The 15147-nt window shown below is 42.6% G+C and overlaps 1 protein-coding gene across 2 annotated transcripts; it reads left to right on the top strand.

Annotated features, from left to right (window-relative positions):
* Positions 1–1389: 1389 nt before the first annotated feature.
* On the top strand, positions 1390–13519 carry RPP40 (ribonuclease P/MRP subunit p40). 2 transcript variants are annotated; one of them, XM_042840047.1, is made up of 8 exons: positions 1390–1553; positions 1897–2041; positions 5000–5068; positions 6494–6589; positions 7348–7473; positions 11284–11482; positions 11835–11969; positions 13228–13519. In XM_042840047.1, exons 1-8 carry the CDS (start codon positions 1428–1430, stop codon positions 13424–13426), a joined length of 1095 nt encoding a protein of 364 aa, XP_042695981.1. In that variant the 5' UTR covers positions 1390–1427; the 3' UTR covers positions 13427–13519. The 2 variants fall into 2 exon arrangements, with proteins under 2 accessions (XP_042695981.1, XP_042695982.1); XM_042840048.1 differs by lacking the exon at positions 1390–1553 and adding an exon at positions 1631–1756.
* Positions 13520–15147: the final 1628 nt, after the last annotated feature.

The raw sequence follows: 15147 nt of genomic DNA, 5'->3' as shown, positions 1-15147 counted from the left end.
TGGCAATGTGCACTTGCAACCCAGAAGGCCTGGGTTGTATCCTGGGTTGTTGAAAGAGAAATGTGACCAGCAGGTCGAGGGAGATGATTTTGCCACTCTGCTCTCGTGAGACTCTACCTGGAGTACTGTGTCCAGATCTGGGGCTCCCAACACAAGAAGGACATGGAGCTGTTGGAGCAGGTCCAGAGGAGGGCCATGAAGATGAACAAAGGGCTGGAGAAACTCCCCTACAAGGACAGGCTGAGAGCTGGGGCTCTTCAGCCTGGAGAAGAGAAAGCTCCAAGGAGACCTCATAGCAGCCTTCCAGTACCTGAAGGGGCCTACTGGAAAGCTGGGGAGGGACTTTTTGTAAGGGCATGTAGAAACAGCATGAAGGAAAAGGACTTTAAACTGGAAGAGAGTAGATTTAGACTAGATATCAGGAAGAAATTCTTTACTGTGAGGGTGGTAAGACACTGGAACAGGTTGTCCAGCGAGGCTGTGGATGCCCCCTCCTTGGAAGCATTCAAGGCCAGGCTGGATGGGGCTGTGAGCAACCTGGTCTAGAGGGAGGTGTCCCTGCCTGTAGCAGGAGGTTGAAATGAGGTGACCTTATAGGTCCCTTCCAACCCAAACCATTCTGTGAGTCTATAATCCTTATGAGTCCCTTCCAGCTTGGGATATTCTATGATTCTACAATGTGTACTGACCAGATTTTAGTGACCTAGACTGAAATGCAACCTTGTACAGCATATAGAAGCAGCAAAACAAATACTAGGAAAGTTAGTAGTTACCATCTTAAAGTAAATATGGGGGTAAAAAGTTCAGGGACAAGGAAGAGAAAAAACTGCATGGAGCTGTAAAGTTTTTGTAATTTCTTTATACAAAATATATGATGTTCAGAATGATCTGTGAGAGGACACTTGACGGGCAGACCCAACCCCACTCAGCTTGGTGCTGGCTAACCTGGGCAGCATGGTCTGGTGCTTGGAGACCCTGCACATAGCAGGGGGGTTGAAACTAAACTATCATTGTGGTCCTTTTCAAGGCAGGGCATTCTGTGATCCTACGATTCATGAGACCGTGAGCAGACACTGCATTATATCTGATAGAAGTATTGCTGTTGTTGCAAATACGCTCAGCATCTAAGGGACACGACACGCTCAGTGGGTGTTCAGGCTTCTGTGAGGGGTGCTGCTGTATGTCCACGAATCCAGATGAACGTGTGCTGGCGCCGGTGGAAGAAGCGCAGCTCCCAACCCACCACACCGAGGGGCGCCGCAGCGCATGCGCACACCGCGCCGGGGACCCGGCTCTACGCGGAAGCGGCGCTGAGTCCGGACAGAAGGAAGTGACGTCATGCAAGGGGTTTTCCACGCCTCGCATCTCCGCCGGGCGGCGGGTGGCGCGCGCTGCGCTGGTTGTTCTGTTGGAGGTCGCGGTGGAGAATGTCGGCGCCGCTGCGGCGCCTGCAGCAAGCGCCTCGGCACCTGCTGGTGTGCGAGAAGGGCCACGCGCGGCACGCGCGCTCCCGCCACGCGGCGCACGTGCGGGACCACGCCTACAACTGCCGCGTGAGTGCGGGCGGCGGCAGCGCCGCGAGGGGAATGGAGGCGCGTCCTGGAGCTGGGGGGACGGGACGGGACGGGACGGGAGGCAGCGAGCGGGACGGACGTTAGCTTCGGGTCTGCCTTGAACCTCGCTTCTCCAGCCAGCTTCTGGCTAAGTCGGGCCGCGGGGAGTCATCTTTTTGCACGGCGTGTGCAAAAAGCTAAAGGTGTGTGCGTGCTCCAATGGCGGCGTTTTGAAGACGATAGCCTGAAGTGACTTGCTCGCTCCTTTCGCGTTCTGCGTTTCTCGGCTTTCATCCCTCACGTGTTTCAGGCACGATTTGTGTTACGGATCTGTTCTCGGCAGGTGTCTGTGCTGATCCCCGAGTGCGGCATGCTGCCCCAAGTGCTGAAAAACGCTGTTGCGGACCTTGGGGAGTACTACGTGGTGAGGAGCTTGTCTGTCCATCAGCTGCTCGCCCACGAATTCATTGAGTGTTTCGTGAGGAAAGGTAAGGGTGTATCACGCACACAAAGGTCGTCTTTTCTTCCGTGAGCAGCAATGTTAACTTGCAGCTGTTTATTCTGTTGTAAAGAAAGGGAAGAAGCTGTGATAATAAAATCTATGTGTTTCTTTATGTTTTTTTTTGTTTTCCTGCTTTGTGATACCAGCATTTACCAATGGGGCCAAAAGTTACACTTGATCCCTCTTTGTTTTTTCCCCATTCCATCTAAATTCTGCAAGCCACTGACAGGAGGGCTTCTATGTGTAGTCTCACCTCTTATCTTCTACAGCTTGTGCAGATATCACCTCCCTTCTCAAGGATATGACTGAGTAGAGGATTGTTAGAGTCAGGGCAGTATGGTCAGGTTGTGGTTGGACTTGATGATCTTTAAGGTCTTTTCCAACCTTTGCAATTCTGTGATTCTCCTCTCCGATCCCTTCGTATTTCAACACAGTGCAGCCTGTGCCTATTTTCCTAGGTGCAAAGAAGACTTGCTGCTTTTTTTGTTGGCTTTTTTTTTCTTTTGGGTGGTGAAGTTGTGGGCCATCCTTACATGGTAAGAAGAGAGAAGTTGCAGAGAAAGATCAGAAAGATGCTACCTCTGCCCAGCAAACCTGTTTTGCGTATTCAAAGTATGTTGTTTCCATCTAGCGGGGCCCGCTTATTTGGCTCCTGATGAATGTTGCATCTTTTGGATGATTGCCAGGGAGGAAAGCAAGCTTTAAAGGCAAAACAGAGGAGAAAAAACAACATGTCAGAGAAACAGGGAAGTAAGAAATCAGTTTCTTGATATACAAAATGTAATACCTCTTCCATATCAGAAAAGAAGTCCATATCATCAGAAGTTCACACAATCTGACTCTTGTGTTTCTAATAACGTATCAAAAACAGAAACATTTTCTGGAAGTATCTGCCACAAAATATATTGATAATGTCAGCATTTTCCGCCTTGCTTTTATGTGAATTAGTAACCCGTATATTTCAGGAAAAAACATATTTCACTGCATAGGCAGAAGAAGCAGGGGGAGATAACCCTGGTAACAGTATGGGGATGCTGCTAGGCTGTGGGTGGGGTCAGGAAGGCCAAGGCCCAGCTGGAGCTGGACTTGGCAAGGAGTAAAAGAAGAACAAGAAAAACTTCTACAGGTATATGAACCAGAAGAGAGTCCAAGAGAGTGCAGTACAAGCAGGCTGGTAACAATGGAGAAAGAAGAGGCTGAGGTACTTGACAACTTTTTTTGCCTCAGTCTTCACTGACAACTGCTCTTCACACTATTCAGAAGGTATTTGAAAAGCCATGGCTGTTAGGTGAAGTCCCTGTTGACTGGAAAAAAGACAATGTCACGTTCTTCTTTAACACATAGAAAGCATGACCCAGTGAACTGTCGACCTGTCAGTCTAATCTCTGTGCTGAGGAAGATCATGGAGCGGATCCTCCTGGAAGCTATGCTGAGGGGACACATGGAAGAGAGGGAGGTGATATGGGACAACGAGCATGGCTTCACCAAGGGCAGGTCTTTCCTGACCGACCTTGTCACTTTTTATTATGGTGTAACTGACAGTGGACAAAGGAAGAGATGCTGCTTTCATCTGTAAGGCCTTTGGTATGGCTCCCTGTAACATCTTTATCTGGATTTGATGGATGGACTGTTCAACAGATGAGAAACTGGTTGCAAGATCATACCCAGAGGGTGATGGTCAATGGCTCAGTGTCCAGGTGGAGATCAGTGATGAGTGGTGTCCTTCAGTGGTCAGTACTGGAACCAGTACTGGAACCAGCTCTCTAACATCTTCATCAATGGCATTAACAGTGGCAAGTTTGCAGATGACAAGCAGCTGTATGGTGTGATCAACACATCTGAGAGATGGGTTGCCATCCAGAGAGATCTGGGCAGGTTTGAGCAGTGAGCCTGGGAGACCAGATCCTCATGAGGTTCAACACATTCAAGTGCAAGGTCCTGCTCCTGGTTCATGGCAACTCCTGCTTTCTGTATGAGCTGAGGGATGAAAGGATGGAAAGGACCTGCTGAAAAGGACCTGGGGGTAATGGTGGATGGCAAGCTGGGCATGAGCCAGCAGTGTGTCCTCAGTGTCCAGAAAGCCAACCGTATCCTGGGCTGTATCAAAAGAAGCATGGCCAGCAGGGCAAGGGAATGTGATCATCCCCCTCTGTGCTTGTGAGCCCTCACCTGGAGCACTGCATCCAGATGTGAAGTCCTCAGTTTAGGAGAGATGTGGACCTGCTGGCTCCACAGGAGTGCCAGAAAAATTATTCAGGTGGAACACCTCTCCTACAATGACAGGCTGAGAGATCGGGCTGTTCAGCCTGGAAAAGAGAAGGTTCTGGGGAGACCTGATAGTGGCCTTTCAGTATCTAAAGTGGGGTTATAAGAAAGAAGGGGACAGACTCTTTAACAGAGTCTGTTTTGATAGAACATCAGGAAATGGTTTCATACTGAAAGAGGGGAGATTTAGATTGGACGTAGGAAGAATGAGGGTGGTTAGGCACTGGAACAGGCCGCCCAGAGAGGTGATGGATGCAGTGTCCCTGAAGACACTCAAGGTCAGACTGGACAGAGCTCTGAGCAACCTGTGTAGCTGTAGGTGTCCCTGTTCATTGCATGGGAGTTGGACTAGGTGACCATTAAAGGTCCTTTCCAACTCAATTCTGTGTACAGTTCCTTCCATTTGCTGTGTTTGCACAGGGAAGCAGCGTGTGTCTGGATTAAGGCATGTTGGCAATGCTACCTGTATTACAAGTCCTTTGCAATAGTACCACTGTAGACTTTATAAAATTAATAACAGGTGTTTTGTTCAAGAAAGTTACCTAGTGGAAACAGAAGAATTAAGAATAATTCAAAAGATTTGGTGCATGCTTGATTATCTTGAAGTGAATGTTTCCTGTTTGTTACATCTTTCTCCAGAGGCTGTATAATCTCAGAATTTTCTGCTTTACTATTAAAGGTTCCTGTTATGCACTTACCTATAACACCAGAATTGATCAAGATAATACAGCAGCTTTACTACCAACTGGTATGTTCTTTTGATTTTTAAGATGCATACATTGATTGTTGGTTGTTTTGTGTTTTTTTTTGTTTGTTTGTTTTTAATGTGGAATTATATAAACTGGAAGGTGGGCCTACTGTACTTGCCTACTTTATTAGAAGTATGCTAGAATAATTCAGCTTTGATTCACACTGTTAAATGATTTTATCTAAAGGAAAGTAAAATAAAAAATCAATGTTGCTTATTGATAGTATTAGCTGTCAGTGCTTCACCTGGCAGAAATAGCTACATATGATTATTTTTCTCAATATGCTGCCTTTCAACTTCTTGTTTCATAGTGCTCTTAAGGATACAATTTGTACCAAAAAAGAAATAATAAACATTATTTGGGAATACCTTTTGAAATAGTCAGTGTTAATTATTTGAGAAATATTTAACATGAAAAACCTCTCCTGCATTCCCATCATTATTTCATGACAAAGCATTATGGAATTTTGCACGCAAAGAAAATAATGGAACTGTTCTGACATTCAAATATATTTTCACGTTTAATAGTGTATCAAACGTAATAGAAACACAAATTGGGTTATCTGCCCTCTAGCTCAAGGTGTTAAAACAGAGCAGGTGCCTATGAGGGCATAAGAAGATCCAAATTTTTCAGAGGAGGAATTATTTTATGTACTCCATTAGCACAGTCCTAGCAAAACAGGTACTTGGTAGTGACTGAGTTTGTATGGTGCAGTTCTTACCAGCTACGCAGCATTGATGCAGGAACAGCATTACTGTTTCTGGTGACGTCAATGTCTGAAACCTTCAGCACAAGTGTATTTGTTTGTGTTCTGTATTATACTGTTAAATATATTGTAGTAAAATTGAAATACTGTGGTAGCAATCTTTTGTGTACAATTGTGTACCAAGTGGCAGCTGCCAGATTTGACCTGTGAGCTGGGGAGTGGAGATGCTTCTGAGCATTATCTGCTCATTGCTAATAAATGTGTTTCACTCAGTGAGAGCAGTCCCATAGGAGCAGGAGGTAATGCTTTTGTATGTTTAATTGAGCAGAGCATGAAGGAATGTTTACAGAATCAGGTCCCAAGTGTAGCTCTGTGTTCAGCCACTGACACAGCAAATATAGGGGTCAAGCAGAGGAAGGATTGAGTGAAATACTCCCATAGTACAGTAAAACAAACGAAAAAACCTGTGTCTAAATCAGTAACAACTTTGCACTTTTCTCATTCAAATTCATAAGGCCTGTAGGATAATAAAGAACAATTGAATTTGAATACCAGGAGCAGATCTGGTAATCAGCTTAACTGAAACTAAGGAGTCTGGATTACATTAGCAATACCAAGTGATCCAAAATTAACATCGTATAAAAGTATGTGGTTCTCAGGAGACTTCAAGGGAACTAAATTGAAAAATTATTTACATTAAAGTTTGTTTTGTTTATAGGAAAACTAATTCTGTCAGTAGATAAAGATACTTATGAGGAACTTGGACTGCAAGGCCGCCCTTCTCGGTATTCTGGTAAAAAACCAATGAGATACAGTAAGTGTGATTAATATTAACAGTGCTTACTTCAGATCTGTTGGTGAAATGCCTTGTTAGGATGTTAAAACAGCAACTCTGAAACTCACCTTTCCTTAAAAATTATTATTGTCTAAGTGGTATCTTTCCAGATGTAGATAAAGAAGATTGCATGAAGAGAAAAACTGAATTTTTGAAATGAAAAAATAACTGTAAGAAGATAAACATTCTCAGGGGTATTCTATAAAGTCTCTAATTTTTGGTGTTTTGTTTAAGTGCTTAAATTGGGGTGATGTAGAACTGTAGAATTTTTTGGTTTGTGAGGTATCTGTGCCTTCTGATGTAAGAGGAAAGGCTGAGTCCTGGGACACTTCAGTCTGGGGAAGAAAAGGCTGAGAGGGCATCTTACTGCTGTCTATAAGTACCTAAAGCATGAGAGTTAAGTTGATGGGGGCAAACTCTTTTTGGTGGTGTGCAGCAATAGAACAAGGGGTAATGGTCAGAAAGTGGAACACAGGAGGCCCTGTATTGGGACTTTGTTGTTACCATCACTAGGAAACAGTTCCATGTTACATCAAAATAAAGATGGCAGGAAGAGGTTATTTACGTAATGGGGAGTCACATTTGCATAGTCAAATACTTTGTAAACATGCTGTACATGTGAAAAGTTATTTTAATGCTCTTTGGTTTTTTTGGTTTTTTTTTGTATTGTTTTAATTCTTAACTTTGATATTAAATTTAGTCTATTGAATTAAAATAGCTTTTGTACATTTTTGCAGTTATAACTATTGACTTGACCGATTCCAACTTTCACCCTGATGGCAAGAAACATAAGAGGGTGCTTTGGGCCTTGAAAGAAAAGAAACCTTTAGAATTTGACTTCTTACTGGCTTGGTATAATTCAGGTAATAAGAACTGAATGTAAAACTAAAATGGAACTGACGTGATGTCCAAATGTTTGCAGCGTTTGCACTGACAAAAAACACAGGAGCCATGCCTTATCAGAACTGGAGCTTTGTGTGCTGCTTGAAGTCACTGAGAAGTCTCACACTAGTGAGATGTCAGGGAGGTTCTTGAGTGTGCTTTCCCATCTGCTCTTTACATTCTTTGTGATTCTGGACTGTTTCTAGTCTGAGTGTTACTGATGTGAGAAATTAAAGCTGCTTTCAAGCTCCTTCAGCTCTACACTGTGTTTCACTTAATGGTCCTTCAGGTTTCCCCACCTTTTATAATACAAACCGTGTTACATGGATTCGTCCTTGTTTGTTATTACAGAAGTTATTTAAGGCTTGTGGTTTCTTCCCTTGTCATCTTCAGGAAAGAGTCACAGTGAAGACTCCTGCTACCATAAATGGTGATATAAATCCAGCTCAGGTGGCAGATCCTCAGGCTCAGCTTTATTTATTGACTCTGGGCAGAAAGCAAAATAGTGTTAGGGCCAGTATGCTTTTTACATTTATTGCTGCCTGCGTAGCAGCATTCAGGAAGAACAATATCCCTTTTCTTCAGCTTCTTATGGCCAAAAAACTATAGTCAGGTTAACCATCTCCTAAATACAGAGTTAAATTAGAATGTCGTTCTGTGCAAGAATCAAGTTCGTAACATAGGAAGACCCTTCCTTTGTACTGACAAAAATAAAACCCTCATAGATTTTTATTTATAGGCACTGAGGCATTGTGTGGATTCTGCTGGAAGGGGAAAAGAGGGCTGTATTTTCTTGAGACATCCTTGTCCTCCATGAGCATTGTGTTTGCAGCCTTCCTGCTGAACCCTAGTGCTTCTTGCCATGGCCAGCACTGCTGAAGGCCTGTAAACATTCCTATTGCTTTCCAAAAGTGGGGTTTTCAGTTTTCATACTGAATTTTTTTCTTTTTTCTTCCCCCCTATTTCCTCGTTCTGGTGCTCAAAGGAACAGAAAGAAGGAATATGGAGTGTCTCATGTCTTTAATGACAGAATCAAAGCCATCTTTTCTTCTCTGTTTTACTGCTGTAATTTCTATGGCAATTTTAAATATTTATTGGCTGAAATTCACTGGACTCCGAGAGAACTTTAACAATGTAGCTGGTTGTTGTGGGCATGGAAAGCTATGCTGTAGCTAGAGGAGTTGCTCTGTTAGAGTACTGGCTGTAGCCTTGGAGATTTCCTAAAGTTAGGACTACAGCTGAAGTTTCTATTTAGAGGGGAGATTTAAAATGTATCAATTTTTGTTTGATCAAGAATTCTCAGGCAATATTATGTGTTCTTTGAGGCTGTTAGTGTAACAAGTACTTAAGGGAAGAATGGACTGAAGGAGGATCGTCCTAATGCACTTCAAACATAAATACACACATGCTTATGTAAATATGCAAACTAACAGAAGTTCAGTATCTGTCATGTGGGCCCTTGTGCACTTGGACAGCTTTTTGTGCAGGATGGTTAAAAAGGGTCGGTTTAGCCCTCCTCCTCCAAGTGATTGCCGTCGGTGGGATAGACATGGCTGATGAAGCTTAAGCAGTCCAGGATTTTTGGCAGTGGGCCACAGATATTGTATTCTGCAGTTAACTGTGTCCCGTTCCTCAATTTCATCTGTTCTTTCTCACTTCAAGGTGTTTGTCCCTCACACTATCCTAGGATTTCTCCTGACACAATTGAAAAATCTGTTCTCAAACCTGTAGTCAGCTGCTCATTTTTTCACTGTTTGGGGAAGTGGTGTGCTGGAATGGAGCTAAGTAGATGGGAGAGCTGCTTGCCACCATGGCTAATTCTGTTCTTTTACTGGGCTGATCTTAAGTTCAATGTATACTGTATATGAAGATGATTTCTCAATTTGCTGTGAATCAGTGATTTTTCCCTTGAACTCCCCTGGCTCCTAGATGAAGTTTCCCATCACACTGAGAACATCAAATATATAGTCTTTAATGATGGGATCGAATCTCCTGGAATGATTCTTATTTGTTGACCTCCACTGAGAAAACTGAAAGCCTCACTACCTGGGCATGCTGAGTAAAAGACATGAGTGCCTTTTAGGAAGCTGAGAAGGGACACTTTTGGTACTTAAAGGTCATGTTCCAGGAGAATTTATGAGACTATAACTTTTTGTAAAGTGTTCCTGAGAACTGCAGGAGTTCATTCCATTAGAGTTGGTTTTGCTTCCAGATTCCATGCTGTCTCTAGGAGGCAGCTGTTGCTGAACCAGTGGTTCTGGGATCTCTCTGGATGCTCTGTGCTCTTGGAAGAAATAGTGCCTAAATTCTTTTGAGCTTAATTTCACTTAAATGGCTTTAGAGATGCAGTATCTCCATTTACATTTACCTTATGTATGCTCTCCTTTACACTTAAATACTTAAAAAATTTCTAGAGATGCTGAGCTGGAGGCGACCTAATGACACAGTGCATGGGTTGCCAGCCACCAGACCAGGCTACCCAGAGCCACATCCACCCTGGCCTTGAATGCCTCCAGGGATGGGGCATCCACAGCCTCCTTGGGCAACCTGTTCCAGTGCATCACCACCCTCTGAGTGAAAAACTTCCTCCTAATATCTAACCTAAACCTCCCCTGTTTCAGTTTAAAACCATTCCCCCTTGTCCTATCACTGTCCACCCTCGTAAACAGCCATTCCCCCTCCTGTTCGTAAGTTCCCTTCAAGTACTGGAAGGCCACAATGAGGTCTCTCTGGAGCCTTCTCTTCTCCAAGCTAAACAAGCCCAGTTCCCTTAACCTGTTTCTCACAGGAGAGGTGCTCCAGCCCTCTGATCATCTTAGTGCCCTCCTCTGGACCCATTCCAAGAGCTCCACATCCTTCCCGTACTGGGGGCCCCAGGTCTGGATGCAGTACTGCAGATGGGGCCTCACAAGAGCTGAGTAGAGAGGGACAATCACCTCCCTCTCCCTGCTGGCCACCCTTTTTTAATGCAGCCCAGAACACAGTTGGCCTTCTGGGCTGCAAGCACACACTGCTGGCTCATGTCCAGCTTCTCATCTGCCAGGACCCCCAAGTTCTTCTCTGCAGGGCTGCTCTCCATGAGCTCTTCCCCCAGTTTGTATAAATACCTGGGATTGCCTTGACTCAAGTGCAGCACTCTGCACTTGGGCTTATTGAACCCCTCATTAGGTTTTCATGCTTTCACGCTTCTCCAGCCTCTCTAGTACCCTCTGGATGGCTTCCCTGCCTTCCCCTGTGTTGACCACACCACTCAGCTTGGTGTCATCCATGAACTTGCTGAGGGTGCACTTCATGCCATCGTTGATGTCACTGATGAAGATGTTGAAGAGCACTGGTCCCAAGACCAACCCTTTAGGGACACCACTTGTGACTGGCCTTTACCCTAACACAGAACCATTGATCACAATCTTTTGGCTGTGATCAGCCAGCCAATTCCTAATCCATTGAACAGCCCATCCTTCAAATCCACACCTCTCCAGTTTAGAGAGAAGGATATGGTTAGGGACTCTGTCAGAGGCCTTGCAGAAGTCCAGGTAGATGACATCCGTTGCCCTTCCTCCCACTAATGTTACTGACTTGTAGTGAGTTGCTGGATTTTACACTAATTCTCAATTCAAAGAAGGAAACTGAAAATTCTATGCCTTTTGCAAAAGAAAAGAGCAGGAGCAGTTCTAGTTGTAGTTCGGCACCACACTGCATGCCTTTAAATGTGCATACAAATGTTTCATGACTTCAGTGTGCCTTGTGTGTAATAGCTTTGTAACAGCCCTTTGTGGTGTTGTGTTGTTAAGGTGCAGAGGGATCAACACTGATGTCATACTTTCCAAAAAACCAAATACAGACCCTAAAGCCAAAAGTAGCATTCAGCACATTAAGAGATTTGCAGTGTCCAGTGTTACAGAGCAATGAACTTGAAGGAAAGCCAGAAGAGTCCTGCAGTACAGAGGAACTGTTTGAATGGCTAGGTGCTGTCTTGAATCAAGTTAATCTGTAAGTATTTGATTTTGTTTGATCTTAAAATACATTTTAAGTAGGAAAAGCCACAATTTATTTAAGGAACAGCTAAGTAAGGATTAAGAAGGACATGATTAAGAAGGACGTTTCTGCCAATGGAATGTCTATTGTGCATTTTGCACTTAAGTTCTTGTTTAAAGTCCTGATTAACTTACCTGTGATTTTGAGGATACCCGTGACAACTTGGGTGTCAGTTGTCCACTAATTGTTTGGGTATCAATTTAGATGATACACGTAGATACTTCTTTGGTACAAGTTTTGATTACTAAAGCTTTATTTGGAAGATTTTAAGTACATTTATTTTATTTATTCTTTTTATTTTTTCCAGAGATAATGTATCTTCTAGTTTTTTATCAACCTATTGCTGTCCTCAGCCCAACACAGTAGTGGACCAGGCATTTTTGTGCACAATCACAGGCTTCATAATTCCTGAGAAGATAATTCAGTTACTGGAGCAGCTTTGGTAAGGACTTACAGGAGGACATTCTTAGAGTTCACTGGGTTTTTTTGGTAGTTTCTCGAAGTGACTTCAAAAATTAAACACTTGTATTCAGTAGTGCTGTTGAAAGAAAATAAAATAAAAAATGAAGACTTCAATTGGGAAATGAGCAGAAGTTTAATGTTGGTATGAAAAAGCAGTAATTGTTTTTGGATACTTTCCTGCTCTAGACAAGTATGTGAATGCCTGCCCTGCATTCTAGTAACAACTTTGTTTTTATGTCTTAATTTCTAAAGCACAGTGGCTCTGCTGAGCTCATGTATTTTTCATATTTCATGTCTGTGAACATCAAGTACCCTGAAATGACTTAGCATTTTTAACTATTGATAGAAAAGAGTATTGAAATCCCTTTATAAAACCAAAAAGAGCAACACAAGGTGCTTCAAGGTTATTATGACATTACAGTAAATTAAGATTTTTTTAAAAATTATGCTATGACATGATTCACATAATGTGGGTAGTGATGAACAGGGTAGCTGTGCTTCTAATGCACAACCAGTCTACCTGATACTGGTGTATCTTGGATCAGTACAACATCTGCCTGTAATGTACATTAGCTCTACTGATAGTGAATTCTGGAGCTTCCTTGCTGTGTGTAAGAGAGTTTTTGAAGGGCGTGGCTACTGATGGTTGTAGCACTGGCTCAAGACAATATTGCTGTTGGTTTGTCTGGGAGGTTATCATTACTCTTTTTGCATTTTCAGATCTGAAGCAAAAAGCCTTACTAGTCTTACAGAGTTAGCATATGAATACCCTTGCCCCTGCTTAGGAGCAGTATATAATGCCTGGCTTTGATTATTTGTAATCCACTTCCTTTCTGATGGTAAAAATATTTGTGTCAAGCACAGCCTGTTTCTTCCTCCTATGCCTTTTTTTTCTCCCCCCCCAATGATTTCTGTTCTTAGTTAATGTAATACTTTCTGAAAGGCAATGCATTCTGTAGGAAGTTCCAAACAACTAATTTTGATTTTAGAACTGTAACTTTTTTTTTGGTCATGTCTACAAGTATGGTAGGAATAATCAAGAATCAAACATATTTCAATTCCTAATGTCATTCTGATAGAATATTTTCAGATTTACGTATGTACTAAAGCAGGGTGTTCTAAACTCTGTTAATTACTAATGTTCATTAAGATGCTTGTCTTAAATTTTTGACCTTGTATACTTGAACTTCCTGTTCATTCCATTGTAATTACTGATAAACTTGTTTTCTTTCTTGCAGTTGCTATTTTGGTGAACCAAAGCTGGCACAGTGGCTGACCTTAACTGTGCATGGCTTTGCAGACAGCCCTGTTTCATGGAGAGAGAATGAACATGGTTTTCACAAAGGAGGAGAGAACTTGTACAACTTTGTTATTTTTAGAAATCTGGACTACTGGCTTCAGATGGCTTTAGGAACTAATGATGATTGTCCTCCGTAATGCTCTGTCTACAGAAAAAGCATTCTAATAATCCCAAGATACTGTATAAAAATATAGTTTTTACAAAAATAATCAGATAATAAGTTAAATCTTGAGAGGCTTTGTGTTTTTCTGTAGTGTTTTCCTTGAAGCATGACCTAAAGTGGAAAGAATGGATTTTTGTTTCTTCACTGCCATATAGTGGCTTCAGTTCTGCAAGACTTCAAAATTCTATATTTAAGAAAAATATTTTCTGTCTGTAAGTTCTCAGGCATTGACTGCAGGTTGTTTCTTTTTATCTTAGCATCATTTGAAAGTATTTTTAAGGATTGTTAGTATAGCAGAAATGCTAAGTCATGGCCTGAACCAGTGATTGAGCACCTGGTGAGAAGGCAGAGCCAACCTGGGGGAGCTCAGATGCAAGCAATGAACCTGAGTGACTGGAAGGGGTGGAGCCAGGATGCACCCTTTCCCAGACCTCATTTAAGGGTTGGCAGTGGAGGCCAAGGGTATTTTGCTGGAGATCCCTGCCTACTTGAGGCCTTCTGAAGGTAAGCAGATTCTTTCCTTTATTTCTGTGTCCACAGCTGTTGCATTTGAGTGAGCCAGCCAGGTGCTTATTTAGGATGGATTATCTAAAAAATAAAAAGTGCATTGGATGGTCACCAGGACTGGTAATACACTGAAAGAGAAACTCCTGGGGGAAACTCCAGGATTCCTGTGCTCCCCTGGCTAAGTTCTCCACTGATTATTGAAGAATGGGGTCTTAAAAGGGGCAATGTTCCCATTATTAAATCCCCTTCAAAAGTGGCTGGATAATTTTTGGATAAACTAGGATAAAATCTTTTGACAGCTGAGGAAAGAGTGGTAGCAGTATCTGCTGTGGCATGGCCACTGCTACTCACTATTAATGCGTATCATTCCTTCTAGGAAGAATTAAAAGATGAAAATGAGCTTTTAAAAAAGCCTATATTAGGCAACTGGAAAATGAAGTTGCATCCTGGACAGGGCAAACTTCTCCACCCTCAAATGGAACTTCCCCTTTGAAATTAAGATCCATGTTATTAGGAGGGGAAAAGGATTTGGATCAGTAAGATTGTTGGATCCTAGCTGAATACAAAAACAAAAAGAAGGCCAAGCAGACTAACATCCAACTAGAGGATCTGGAAACATCAGATCCTCTAGAATTAAGACCAGTAATAACTCAAAAGACAAAGAAAATTCCAGAAAAGACCAACAGAGTTGGCTCCTGAAGAGTAGCCCCCTGCCCACAATGCACTACATGTAACAGCATGCCCATGCACAGCTGCTGAACTTCTGGATTTGTTGCAAAGATTTAAACAAAGAAGAGAGCATACTAGCCTGGCTTTTGAGATTATGGGATGTGAGGGCTGAAAGCATGGTAGTTAATTGGCCCAAGATTTTCAAACCTGCATCCATTACTACATCTGGCCCTCAGACAGAGGCTGTAATGTGATAGTAATACATAATGAAGAAAGCCATTCTTTAATTCAGTAGATAATGGCAGCATGTAGAATTACATCGCCAAACAAATTATATGCTGATAAATACCAGTTCATGGACCTCAACGGAAGAGCTCCAAAATTATATCAGAGAACTAGGGATGAAGTAGGCCATTAATGATGATGCATTTGAGAGTCCTGACCTGTTAAGTTTCCAGCAGGAATGAGGGACATCATACTACAACAAGCTCTAACCCACAAGTATAGGGCACTAGTGTC

The sequence above is a fragment of the Centrocercus urophasianus genome, unplaced genomic scaffold (assembly GCF_019232065.1).
Source record: "Centrocercus urophasianus isolate 14NV4802_14NV808 unplaced genomic scaffold, USGS_Curo_1.0 seq_11, whole genome shotgun sequence".
Taxonomy (NCBI): domain Eukaryota; kingdom Metazoa; phylum Chordata; class Aves; order Galliformes; family Phasianidae; genus Centrocercus; species Centrocercus urophasianus.
The sequence above is the reverse complement of the archived record's forward strand: the minus strand, read 5'-3'. Positions and strand labels throughout refer to the sequence as shown.